The sequence below is a fragment of the Octopus bimaculoides genome, chromosome 2 (genome assembly GCF_046866305.1).
Source record: "Octopus bimaculoides isolate indiv1 chromosome 2, ASM4686630v1, whole genome shotgun sequence".
NCBI lineage: Eukaryota > Metazoa > Mollusca > Cephalopoda > Octopoda > Octopodidae > Octopus > Octopus bimaculoides.
The window spans coordinates 159797833-159812728 of NC_142929.1; the positions used below are offsets into that span (position 1 = coordinate 159797833).

The following is a 14896-nucleotide window of genomic DNA, read 5'->3' on the forward strand; positions in this document are numbered from 1 at the left end:
TACATGAACTGATATATATATATGTGTGTGTATGTGTACACGCACATACACAAACATACACACACACATAAATTTATATAGTATAAAGATACGGGCTACTAATAATTTCTTGCTCTGGAGACGCGTGTCTCGATAAGTTTTTTATAACACACTTTGTGTCTCCAAGCAATCATTGGACTCTGAGCTCTTGATCTTTCCAATTTGCAAATCAGGATGCTGGTACAAGAGAAATCACAAGAAAATAAACACGATAAAAAGGTTGATACAAAAACTGGAAAGGGAATCTTTTCTTTTATTGCTCTAAAAGATCACACACCTAATTACAGTAATAAGCCCACTTGTAGACTCTTAAACCCAGCTAGGACTAAAATCAGTTTAGCAGCCCCAAAACACTAAGGAATATTAAAATCAGAATTTAAGAGATTACTATACTACAGAAATGGGATAACAACAGCACTGCAATGAATTGCTTTAGGAATTTAAAATATAAACACAGGGCCAAATTTACAGTTTCATAAAATAGATTTTTATCCGTCAGTATCGAGATAGCTGCATTATAAGGCTTATAGAGCCTTAAGGGCAGTTTGGACAAGGGTTGAGGGGTATCCTTGATGCATGAACAGGCGATAAAGGTACTGGGACTGGGTCTCGAAATGCTGGTCCCGGCTGCACAAGCGTCTGAGGCGGAGGAACTGGGAGTAGCGGATGGCCTGTTTGGTGGAAGGGATGGGAGGAGGAGAAGTTAAGGTAGATGTGGGAATCTGTGAGTTTGAAGAAAGCGGAGGTGGTGTGGGAAGGTCATTAGTAAGAGAGATATCTAGGATGTTAACCGAGATGTTAGAGATGGTAGAGGTAAATTGGAGAGAAGAGTGAAAGTTAGAGAGGAAAGAGATGAAGTGGCAGACTTGTTTGCAGGAGAGGGAGGTAGCCTATACAGTCGTCTATGTAGCGACCGTATAGCTCTGGGGTCGGCCCGGAGAATTGGGAGAATACTTGGGCCTCAATGACCAACAAATAGGTTGGCGAAATTGGGGTTCATTCTTGTTCCCATAATGACCCCAGTTAATGCTGGTAGGTCTCCCCGGCGAACGTAAAGCAGTTGAGGTTGAGCTCTCCCAGATAAAGAAGTGTGGAGGTGCTAGGTGTGTGGTCTGGGCGACGGTCGAGGAAGTATTGGAGGGCTAAGAGACCGTCGTTGTGGGGAATCACTGTGTACAGGGATTTGACGTCCAAGGTGAAGAGGTGTGAGGGGCCGGAAGAGAAGGAAAAGGAATTGAGAAGGCGAAGGGCGTGATTGATGTTATGTATATGGGATAGAACGACAGCAACTAAAGGGGATAGGATGCAGTCGTGGTATTTTGAAATGAGTTCTGTGGGGCAGTTGCAGGCGGAAACAATGGAGCAGCCAGGGCTGTCGGGTTTATGTATTTTGGGAGGGAAATAGATGGTGGAGGTACGGGGTGTTCAAACGATAAGGTTGGTGGTGGTGGGGGGAGGGAAGAAGAGGATACGAAGTCATGGATGGTGGAGGACACGCGCTGTTGGTAGGAGGAGGTGGGGTCGGAGGAGAGGAGGCAATAGAAAAGAGGATTTCGAAACTGGCTGAGCGCTTCCTCCCTGTATAGGTCCGCGCGCCACACCGCCACTGCTCCACCTTTGTCTGCCGGCTTGATGACGATGTCGTTGCGGCGACGGAGGTGGTGAAGAGTGATCGATTCAGTCCGGGTGAAGTTGGCCCGGAAGGATCTTTTTTTGAAATTGAATCGGTCGACCAATGCATTGCAGTCGTGCACGAAGAAATACACACACACACACACATACCCACACACACCCACACACCCACACACCCACACACACCCACACACACACACATATATATATATATATATATATATATATATATATATATATATATATATATATATACATATATATATATATATATATATATATATATATATATATATATATATATATATATGTATAAGTATATATATATATATATATATATATATATATATATATATATATATATATATGTATAAGTATATATATATATATATATATATATATATATATATATATATATATATATATATATATATATATATATATATATATATATATATATATATATGTATACATACATACATACTTACATACTTAAACCGGGTGTCTTACAGTGATGAGATGTGTTATGAACGTAACTTTCTAGGATTGAAACAAGAACGTTTATTATAAATTAATTACAAATGTTACAAATACAATTTGTCCTATCATTCTGAGACACTGTATATACATATGGGCGTGAGATAGTTGCAAGTATGCGTGTATATTTGTGCGTGTAAGCGTGTATGTGTCGCTTAAATTTGTTTACCCTTTAAAATAGAGATTTAGTTTATCCAATCAAAAGGTCAGAAGGACGCATGTGATTTTGTGACGCGACTATACTACCGAAGCCATATTTATGCACACCCCGATTAAAGGATTGACTCATGACTAATTGTTAAGCATAAGCATCGGAAATCTTAGAGTCGATCGTAATTTACGAGATAAATATCGTTAGATAAAGAATCCAGTAAAACTACCTGAAGCCATCTTTCTTGATGAATATATACGAATAAATTCTGAAATAAATTTCCTGAGGTAAAATACATATGTAGATTGAAAAGTTTCATATGAAGGATTCCTTTGAATACGGAAAAATTAATGATTTTTCGAGTAGAATATTTATATATATATAAATATATATATATTTATATATAAATATATATATATTTATATATAAATATATATATATATATATATAATATATATATATATATATATATATATATATATATATATATATATATATATATATATATATATATATATATATATATATATATATATATATATATATATATATATATTGTGTGTGTGTGTGTGTGTGTGTCTGTTATATAGCTCAAATTTACAGGAATCAAAATACGAAGACAGGCGAGGAAGCAACAAGGAGATATATTATAGTTTGACGATTAAGAAGAATGAACGTTTCGAGTCTATTGTCTTCGACAGAGCGGGTTGAGAGGGAAAAAAGGGAGAGAGAACGAATAAATAAATAAGCACAAGAAACCGGAGAAAGAAAAATGTGTGTGGGGATTCCGTCGAATTTCTCGACATTTCTGTCAGTATACACCACTCCACTACAAACACACCGAATCACACTCCTACCTTAACTTCTCCTTCTCCCACCCTACCCACAACAAGCTCTCCATCCTCTACTCCTAAACTCCCCCGTCTGCATAGGATCTGCAGTGACAACCATGACTTTGAGACTCAGTCTCAACTCGTCTCGCCACTTCATCCTTCGTGGACATCCCCTCACCACTATCCACACTGCCATTGCCAGAGCACGTTCCGTGGACCATGCATCCGCTCTTTCTCCCCACACTCGCCTCGCCCTTGCCTGTCTCCTGTTTCCTCTCACCTACCACCCCTCCACCCTGCCCCTTCAATGTAGTAAGGTTTATTTTTGTATTATTAATATTTATTAAAAGATATATGTATTATCGTATTTAGATATGATTTTGACTTACTGTTTTACACTATTTAAGACAAAATAAACAGCCCCTTAAGTTGCAGATCTTTATTTGTATCGTTGTATTTTTCTATCTTTCTATCCTCTTTCCGTATTTTTATAGCTCCCTTCTTCTTTCCTATTTTCTTATACTTTTCTTATCATTTCTATATTAAGTCCACATTTGTTATTGTCTTTCTATCGTTCATAGGTATATATTATAGGTATGTAAGTTACACTTTCGATAGTTATGAGTATAATGATGTTTTCTCATGGAAATTAATGGAATTCTAATGTATCGTAAATGTATCTAAATGTTTTATTTTATCCAACATTATGGTAATATTAAATGATCATTGAACACACTCTTTTCATCCGTTATAGACACACTGATCATCGGTAAAATATATCGATTCTGATGGGAATTATTGGACTAGCGATTTCATCACGATTTATTTTTATAATCATAGAATAATTGCTTTTCAATACTTGTTATAACTACTACAAGAAAACAACTCCTAAATGAAAATAAATATGTAATATTTGTGTGTGTATGCGTGTGTATGTGTTTTTCTGCGTGCGTCTGTGTGTGTATGTCTGTATGTTTGTATGAAATTGCTTGTAAGTGTATACATGAATACACATATATGTGTTCATGTGAGTGTGGAAGATGGATAAACACACACACACATACATACATACATATATATACATTATATATATATATATATATATATAGTACACAAGCATATATAGATACAAACACATTCAAAAAAGCATAAATGTTTTCTACTCTTAACTACTGTAGATAAGATGGGACAAATTTTGTGTTGATAAGAGCTAGAGACAGAACCATGTATCCACGGTTGTCGTATTAACTCCAGAAAGTAAGCCTGTCGTTTTCCATTATAGCAAGTCAACTCTGCTAACAAGAACACATGAACACTACTGTACAAAACATTTAAGCTGATAGTTTTTTGTCAAGGATATGGAAGGTACTTGTCCACACAGTTGTTTGAATTTCTGTGAATAATGGGTCGCCTGGGATGTTATCCTCATGTTTCTGACATCCGCTTTTTATTCTATAAAGGTATCTACAATAACTGGGATACCACATTTTTGTATTTTAATTTCTAAATCCTTATATTTAATGAGCTTGTGAATTTCCTTGGCAGATATATTCTTATCACTGGAAACTCATATCTACCACTTTACAAGTGTCTTCTTTCTGTCTTTAAGGAATATATTCTGGTCGAGTAGCTTGGATTGTCGATCAGCCTGTCTGTTGACAGGAATACTCTGGATCATGGTGACATTTTCGTCTTCACTTAGTTGCTCGGATTGGTGTTCATATCATTTAGCAGGAGTGTCGATTTGGTAATGCTTGCATATTTCTCAATAAAAAAAAACATCCCCCTACCTTCTCGCGTCGATTTGTATATGTTGCTGCTTCGTGTAGAAATCTAGGCAAGCGGGATCGCAATCACCACTATGATAACAAAGACGAACAATGGTTAACATTTTTGGAGTCATTTATTTTCTACTCGTACGTAACATCGTGCAGGCGTACCGCGTGTATATGCAAATGTATAAGTGTGCACATGCACGATGTTACGTACGAGTAGAAAATAAATGGTTCCAAAAAATTAAAACCATTGTCCGGCTTTGTTATCACAGTGGTGATTATGAACCCGCTTGCCTAGATTTCTACACAAGCAGCAACAGTAGAAAAAACTTTGTCGGCTTATCATTCTAGAAGGAACAGAAAATTGGTCACACTGGCAGAAAGCCACGTTCGCAGTAATATGAAGTAACCAAAAAAGAACATTCATGGATGACAGCTGGTTTTCTGAGATATAGATGGACACAAAAGGGACGCCACCCACTCCTTTTTCTGAAAACAAAACAACCTCGATCCCAGATACAAACCGGAAGTGACTCACTTCCGACAAGTTGTGAAAACTAATACTAAATAGTAATACAATAGACTTATCGTTGGAGATAACAGTATATTTGTTTGGTATTAGCACAGAATTTGTGGCAGAATTTGTACTTTGGTCTTCCATAATTTTTAAGAATATCTGCCTGGTAATTTCTGATAAACAAAGTTTGTTCTTGTGTAGCCTGTATAAAACAATACGCCAGTATGATACAGAATACTGCAGTCTCTACTTTCAATCCTGAACTCCTCAGCAAAAGAAGAGCTGTGTATATCGCTATTATATATTAGATAATCAAAACAACATACTACACGAGAGCAAGGGGCTTACAATATCCCATATTAACAAGTTGAACATACTAGTCTCAATTTTTGACCTAGCAATGAAAGCAAGTTTTGTTGCATAAAAATAAGCTTCATTGTCAATCCATACAATATGGAGAGACTAACATTAACAAAATCGTTATCTAAAGACCCTGGTCTGAAAAATAGTCGACACCAAGCAATGAAGGACATTTATGATAACATGCTACAGATGATTATTTGGGTGGTCCTTCCAATGAAAGATTCAGAACAGGTGGAGAAGAGAGCGGAGCAAAAAGTTGATGACGATAGTCAGACGATAAAATTGTAATACTTTGGTTACATTTTCGAGGTTCAGATCTTTTGTTTGTGTCCGCATCATCGGGGACAGAATAGTTGACAAATAAGCTCATGTGCAACAAAGACCAAGATGAACCGAAGAAGACAGAATTCTGTTGAAGTGTATGACAACAATACAAGATTGCAGTGTGTGGTGACGAGTGATAATTATGTCTGAGGTTTTCGGCACTCAGTAATGAGGATGAGGATATTCATACATTCATGCCTATTTAAATGAGTTGATAGTCAGACGTACATAATTTCGCTCCATAGCATCAGATCAGACTTGGCTCGATATATATCAATGTCTTATGAAACCACTTTCCATTGATGGACAATAAATCTTGTTTCAATTATGCAGAAATAAAGATTTTCATCTGTTCGGTTTGTATGATTCCTTATTCTCATCTTTGATACACAAAACGAGAAATATTTAGAATAATTCTATCTAATATTTATCTTTATCTTCTATTCTTTACTTGTTTCAATCATTTCACTGCGGCCATGTTGAGGCACCGCCTCGAAGCGTTTTCGTCGAAGAAATCAACCTCATTACTTGTAGTTAAACTTTCACAGTGTTTTGCCGAACCGCTAGATTAAGAGGACGTAAGCACACTCATACTGGTTTTCGAATAGTGGTGAGAGACAAACACAGACAGAAAAGACCCGCATATATATATATATATATATATATATATATATATATATATATATATATATATATATATATATATATCTTTATATATATACGACGAGCTTTTTCCGTTTACCAAATCCACTGACAATGCTTTGTTCGGCCCGATGCTAGAGTAGAAAGAAGACACTTGCCCGAGATGCCCCGCAATGGGATTGAACAACTGAGCATGTGGTTCAGATGCAAACTTCTTACCACACAGCCACGCCTACGCCTATATTATTTATTAAAGATTTATATTAAGGTATCTATGTGACCCGAGGAAGTGCTTATGTATTTGGCCTATGGAATCTTTTGCTATATTAGAAGGGGTATTTAAACCAGGGGTACAAAATGAAGCAGATAATATTCCTTCTATTTATATTAGTGTGTGTATTATAGAATGATGCATGTATTATATTATACGTTTGAAAGTTTTACCATTATAAAAAGAATGTTGCGAAAACTATCTAATAATAATATTCAGAAGTTTTATTCTTAAGACTATGAGAGGGTGAATGCTTAGTTTATTGAAGTAGAGCAGCTCCCCCTTGGGTTTTCTGTAAGTAATACATTTACTTGTGTTTAAGTGTAAAGTGATGTCCAAGAAATTAGCATGTTTTATAAAGATGTAGCTGGCAATATTCAGACTAAATTCTCTAAAGAAAACTATTAAGTAAATTCTGAAATCATATAAGTTGAACCATATGCGTAGGGGTGCGTTTATAATACATATGCACTCTTATCTATCTATCTATCTATCTATCTATACATGCATACATACATACATACATACATACATACATACATATATATGTATATTTATGTATATACACACACACACGTACATATATATATATATATATATATGTGTGTGTGTGTGTGTGTGTGTGTGTATGTGTGTGTGTGTGTGTGTGTGTGAGAATATTTATGCATGCACTTATGTGATTTGCATATGTATATTTAAGCAAATAAGCATTATATAGAAAAGAAATATATGATGCGTGTATCCGAACAAGAGTGTTCATCTCATATTCCTATATGACACTAATACAATGCCCCCGGTTCGTATGAATTTATGAATAAATGTATACACATACATATATATACATACACACACACATATATATAATATATATATATATATATATATATATATATATATATATATATATATATATATATATATATATATATATATAAAGAGAGAAAAGGATAAAGAGAACAATGGCAAAGTTAGAAATATATTTTATGGATAGAATATATTTCTTTATCCATAAAATATATTTCTAACTTTGCCATTGTTCTCTTTATCCTTTTCTCTCTTTATACATACACACGCTAATACACGACCTATGTTATAATCCTCACTCATGTTTATACAACGAAAGGGGCAAAGCTAGCCGGTATACAGCACTTACTCGGTATTACCTGTATCTTTGGGTTTGGTTGAATCCAATACCCTTCATAACCTTATAGTTTTAGCAGCACTGTGGCCTTCACCTCAGGCCCATCCTCCGTATATGTATATGTATATATACATATATTTATTTTCGTATGCATCTATGTATATGTATGTATGCATAAATATATGCATGTATACACACACACACACACACACACACACACACACACACACACACACATATATATATATATTTATTTACGTTTGACGATACTACAGTCCATATATACACGCACGCGCTGGAGGCTTATATTTATATATCTTTTATTTTTTATCTTTTACTTGTTCCAGTAATTAGACTACGGCCATGCTGGAGCATCACATTGAAAAACATTTTCTCAAACAAATCACACCCGGTACCAATTATACTTTTTGAGCCTGATATTTATTCTACTGTTCAATTTTGCTGACCCGCTAGATACGAGTCATAAGCGTACCACCACCAGTTGTTAAGCGGTGGTGGGGTTAGACTCAGATATATTGACACACACATACACAGATGTATAGACACATGCATACATACATACATACATACATACATACATGCATACATACACACACATACACACACACACACACACACACACACACACACACACATATATATATATATAGATAGATAGATATAGATACATATATATTCATATATATATATATATATATATATATATATATATATAGCATATATATATATATATATATATATATATATATATATATATAGCATATATATATATATATATATATATATATATATATATATATATATATATATATATATATATATATGTAACATACATACATATGTATACGACAGTCTTTCTTTCATATCCAGTCACAGAGCTTTGGTTGACACGAGGTTTTGTCTGAGACGCAGTGGGACTGAACTCGAAACCATGCGGTTGGGAAGCACACTTCTTAGCACGCAGCCTTATCTGTGTGTATATATATATATCCACGCTCATACGCATTTAAGTATGTATGTATATATCATATACATGTGTGTATGCGTATGTATGTGCGTGTTTCTTGTTTGTTTGTTTGTTTGTGACTGTGTGTATAAAGATATCCCTTATTTAATGCTTTAAGAAGAGAAGCATGCCTGAACGTAACAAGGTAATCAAGAGTGATATAGAGAAAGGGTTGAAGAAAGTACAGATCATGTATTTCTGTAAGTAGAGATCATATCTTTTGGTCTGACATCTGACATAAAAGCATACAACTTAACGTAATCCATTAAAAGCAATTGAATACCAAGCGATAGTCATAAACTTTGTAACTGTTTAGGTATCCTATTCAACCCACTCTGCAAGCATTCTCACTCATAAAGCTTGTCTAAGAAGCCTTGAAGTGGTTTCAAACTCCGAATCGCATAACTGAAAGGCCAATTAGTTAGCATGACTATACAAACTTTCAAAATGTGTCCGACTATATTTTTCCCCGCCAAAACTATAGTCACGAGGGCAATAGTCTTTGGATGGAAGGTGGCACCACTCTTTCTACGCATGTCTGAAAATTCTTGCGCCCGTAGGTTGCATCAGTTCCCGGCTGTTACGCCTTGAGTACAGACGTGTAGTGCGCGCGTTGGATTTTTCGTTTTTACCGAACGCATCAAGTATAAATATTGCCTCACGTTTTGCCCAAATTTTGGTAATATTCAAGTACAAACAAGCTAGAAGATTCAGCGGGCCTTCGTGATGATGTCATGGACAATACACAGATCAACTTCTTCAAACATGGATGCAATGCACCTCAGTGGAGCGCGTGGTACGCTCAGGCAGGCTATCTAGAAGCCGAAACAAGCATCCGATTGAGAAGGTTCGGCGAATAGTCATGGAAGATCATCGTATAGCAAACCAGGAAATTGCTAAGGAAGTGGGAGTATGCACAGGATCAGTGCATTCCAATTTTTCACTGGATTTGTTCATACGGCGAGTGTCGGCGAAATTCGTTCCCATACATGATTTTTTTCAAATTTCAGAAACAATGTTTTGCTTTTATGTTTATTTGATATCACCACCTCGGAGTTTCTATTTATCACATTTTCCCTGGATGTAATGATTTCCAGAGTTTCTTCTAGGCATAAGTTGCATACCAGTGATGTTCTATTGTATGGTGCAGCATTTTTATAATGGACCAGTTGGTCGTATGCTCCACTCCATTCTGTTTGAGTTCCCAGACGATATTCGATAGTGATGCGTAGTGCCTTTTATTTGTATTGGGAAATTATGTAAGATGTTTATATAGACGATATTTCATGGTGTCTCCGGTCTCCGGTGCCACCAAAGTATTTCTGCGTGCCTACCTTCATATTTGTAAACAAAATTCTTTATGACACAGTTGTTGTTAAATCTGAATTCTTCTTTACCTCTACAGTTACATTAGATATTATTTGTTTCCTTTCTACCAGCGTAGTTACTAATAGTGGTCCTCTTTCTTCTTTCTCCTGTAATCGTACTACATTCAGGGAAAACGTGGTAAATAGATATTCCAAGGTGCTCATAGCGTATAAACATAAAAACAAAACATCGTTTCGGGAATTTGATAGAATTGAAACGGAATCACATCAACCACCAATTGTATATTCTAGAACAAGGAAGGAACGCAAACAAATAAACAAACCAACTAATATTTAGGATGCTATACACTATACCAATAAAAATAATTCAAAGGTCATCCTAGGAAAGTATCATTTATCAATTCAGACAATAAACCTCAACAGCTGATGGGTGTAACAGCTGACCTGTTTACTTCAGAATTCATTGAAGATAGTCATGCCTTAAATGAGATCGCTTTCCATCACCTTCCTATCCTCTCCACCAAATACGCACAAATACATGCATAACTCAATCAACCTTCGGACTGGTCAAAAGGAATAAACATCCCTCTGTTAAACATCCATTAATGTTATATCGCCTGAAGAAACGAATCCGTGAAAATGATCAACCCGATGCCCATGTATTATTTCTTTACTACCCACAAGGGGCTACACACAGAGGGGACAAACAAGGACAGACAAACGGATTAAGTCGATTATAGCGACCCCAGTGCGTAACTGGTACTTATTTAATCGACCCCGAAAGGATGAAAGGCAAAGTCGACCTCGGCGGAATTTGAACTCAGAACGTAGCGGCAGACGAAATACCGCTAAGCATTTTGCCCAGCGTGCTAACGTTTCTGCCAGCTCGCCGCCTTGTATGCTACGGACTACACCGTAATCATCCCAGGAATACGGACTGTGGAAACGCGTGTAGCGATCCATTAAATTCCATCCAAAGATTATTATTATTATTACTATATTTATCCTACATTTTATCAGCACAGTTCGATTCAACCCACCAAAACTGGTTCATCAGTCAGTATCATTAGGCTGTGGTCGGCATAATGGAATACGCGCTTTATTTGTATATTCAAAACGTTCCCCGTAAACTAGTTTAAAAGATATATATATATATATATATATATATATATATATATATATATATATATATATATATATATATATATATATATATATACTCTTGTACATACAAGCGTATGTACATGCATATTTATGTCTGCAAATATGTGTATATATATATATATATATATGTAGGTATGTCTATATCTATCCAATATGTGTGCGTGTGTATATATGTGTGTGCGTATGTCTATGCGAGTTCCAAGTTGTAGGCCTGTGTTTTGTATCATTTCCCAGAAAAGTTCATTAACTATGTAACTTTTCTGCAATTTGTTCCTTTTAGCTTGTGGCTGAAGAAAAATATCGAAACTATTGTGTAGCATGAAGTACTGGTTAGAGAATTCAGTAAATTAGAGTAATTAGTGTGAAAAGATCTAGGCGTGGCTTAACATAGACGCAGGCATGGGTTTGTAGTTATGAAGTTCGCTTTATCCAAAATGTAGTGGATGCTTGTGACTTTACTTATATTTGGTATTAATAAAGGTGAACGAAGCTTGATATAGTGGCAACAATTTCTGTGTACGTGTGCGCTTGCGCGTGTACATGACTGTGTGTGGTGTGTTTGTGTAAACATATGTATATATATATACATATATATACATACACACATATATTTATTTGTGTGTGTGTGTGTGTGTCTGAATGTATGTATGTATGTATGTATATATTCATCAAAGAATACAGTATTATAAATCTTTTGCATTCAATCTTAACAACAGGTTTCGCACAGGATATTTGATAACATGGCGGTTACCAAGTGCATACATACATTTCGGAGATGGCAGATATATATGTATTTAAAAAAGACCTAACGACTGCTCTCTTTTTATTGTATCGGTATTCTAGTAATTATAGTTTATATATGAATTCAGTGTATGGATGAAAAGGAAATCCAGTGAAGATGCTTAGAAATATTTTTCCAATTAATTGGAAATTTGTATTTTTTCAATGCGCAGAAATGGGAGAAAAATTTCTAATAGGAAGTGCAACGTTGATAAAAAAGCAATGTGGATCACACTTAGAATATTTTCTTTGTACAGAAATTGTGTGGTTTATGAGTGAATGATATACCTTCAACCAGGAAATGAAACTGCCCTGCATATATGGTTAAGCAGATTACCACTAAGTATACAGGATTAACAATTTACTACTCAGCATGTTAAACTTATATATAACATGCAAAATAGCTGCTAAGAGTTGTAAAATTTATGCTTTTCCCAATAATATTATTGATGTTTAAGTGAAATAACGCGAGGCATTCTTATTCTTGCTCAGTTGAATGTTATCCCATTCGAGCAAAGTTACACCCCAAAATGCGTCACAGTCGTGAACATGCTGCATTTATTGAAGCACACTTTATGTAGGATTACATGAAAAAATGTGCACTTCTAATTTCATGATGATGAAGCATGATTTCAGGAAAGTTTAGCTGATATTTCTAGATACGAGGCTGTTTACATGATAGTGTGTTGTTGATGGTGTTAGTAGTCGTGTTGGTGGTGGAGATAGTGGTGGTGGTGGTAGCAGTGGTAGTGGTAGGGATGGTGATGGTGGTGTCGTAATTGCTGTTTAGCCCCAGAGTACTCCGAGCAAGTTTATGCTCTTCCTAGGACACGCTCTGGCAGTACCCACCAAGTATTATTTTTTCAGTCAAAGTGTATTTAGAACTATATAATCAAATGGATTTTTCCCCCCTCTGAAGGTTTGGTCACTATTTCTAGCTGGTTTACCACCACATCGGAGAAACCTCGTTGACTCATGGGCAACATCAATTGATAATTGAATAACATACGGTGAACTTTAGAGAAAAAATACAATAAAAATATCAAAGAAACCAACAAAAAAAACATTTTGTCAGATGTTAAAGATATAGGAAGAATACAAGCATAGTTGTTTCATTGTTTTTAAATAAAATAATGGAATGGTTAATACGTTCAAGAATGCTAAACAAGAACATACTTTCTGAGAGGTAGTTGACGAAGCAAAAATAAAGGTATAAGCAATATAAAATTTGAAAGAATAAAACAGCAAGCATTAAAACAAAATATAAAAAAATATAACCTCTACGTTACAATACACTACATTACAAATACATACAAAAACAGAAACGTAACAAAAGAAATTTCAATAGCACTTACCAAAAGCACCTTGGCAAAATAATTCTTTACGCTTCTTAGTTCTTTTGCATGAACCACAATTTGCTGCCAGACATGATGGAACACAATGAATAAGTATTAAAAAAAATAATAAAACAGTTTTCTAAAACCTAAAACATTAAAAATATTAACAAAAAAAAAAGGGAACATCACTTAGATATCTTTCTGAGAAAAAAAAAAAAAAAAAAGAAAGAAAAAAAAAAAATTCAGTTTTTATATAAGAAATATAATAAAAAATAATAGAAGTATCAAGGGAAATTGCTTTAGTGAAATCAATAAACACAAAAGTACAAAATCAGTCTTTAAGAAAATAAGGACAATGGAAGAATACACACATACATACACACCCATATATGTATATATATATATATATATATATATATATATATATATATATGGGTGTGTATGTATGTGTGTATATGTGTATATGTATATATATATATATATATATATATATATATATACACACACACACACACACACACACACACACACACACACACACATATATATATATATATATATATATATATAAATATATATGTGTGTGTATACACACACATGCACACACATACGCACACATATATTCCAGTTAACATACAGAGTGTATATTCTCAATACATATATATGTAATTTAAATATAAAAATCACATTTTATTTTGCTGTTATTTTGAAATTTGTTATTTATTTATTTATTCTCTAATTTACTATCTGTCACAAAATGTTGTATAGGTCTGTAGGACAAAACAGTCCGATCAAACGGATCTTTTGAGAAGAATTTCTTCGGAAGGAAACTGATGTATGTGTGTGTGTGTGTGTGTGTGTGTGTGTGTGTGTGTGTGTGTGTATGTATGTAAGTATGTGTGTGTGTATCTATGCATTTATTACACCCCTCCACACACAAACACCCAACCACACCCGCACACTCACACACACACATGTATCTGTGTATTGCACCACACAAAGCTCTCTCGTTATTTTAGATAATTAACACGCACT

The 14896-nt window shown here is 34.8% G+C and overlaps 1 protein-coding gene across 2 annotated transcripts in view; it reads right to left on the bottom strand.

Annotated features, from left to right (window-relative positions):
- Window positions 1-14896, bottom strand: part of LOC106869371 (ADAMTS-like protein 5) — a 143344-nt gene that overhangs the window by 12286 nt on the left and 116162 nt on the right. For both annotated transcript variants that reach the window (XM_014915094.3, XM_089347989.1), the window contains exon 9: window positions 13880-13942. In XM_014915094.3, coding sequence (XP_014770580.1) covers window positions 13880-13942 — 63 coding nt within the window. The remainder of the gene's footprint in view (window positions 1-13879; window positions 13943-14896) is intronic.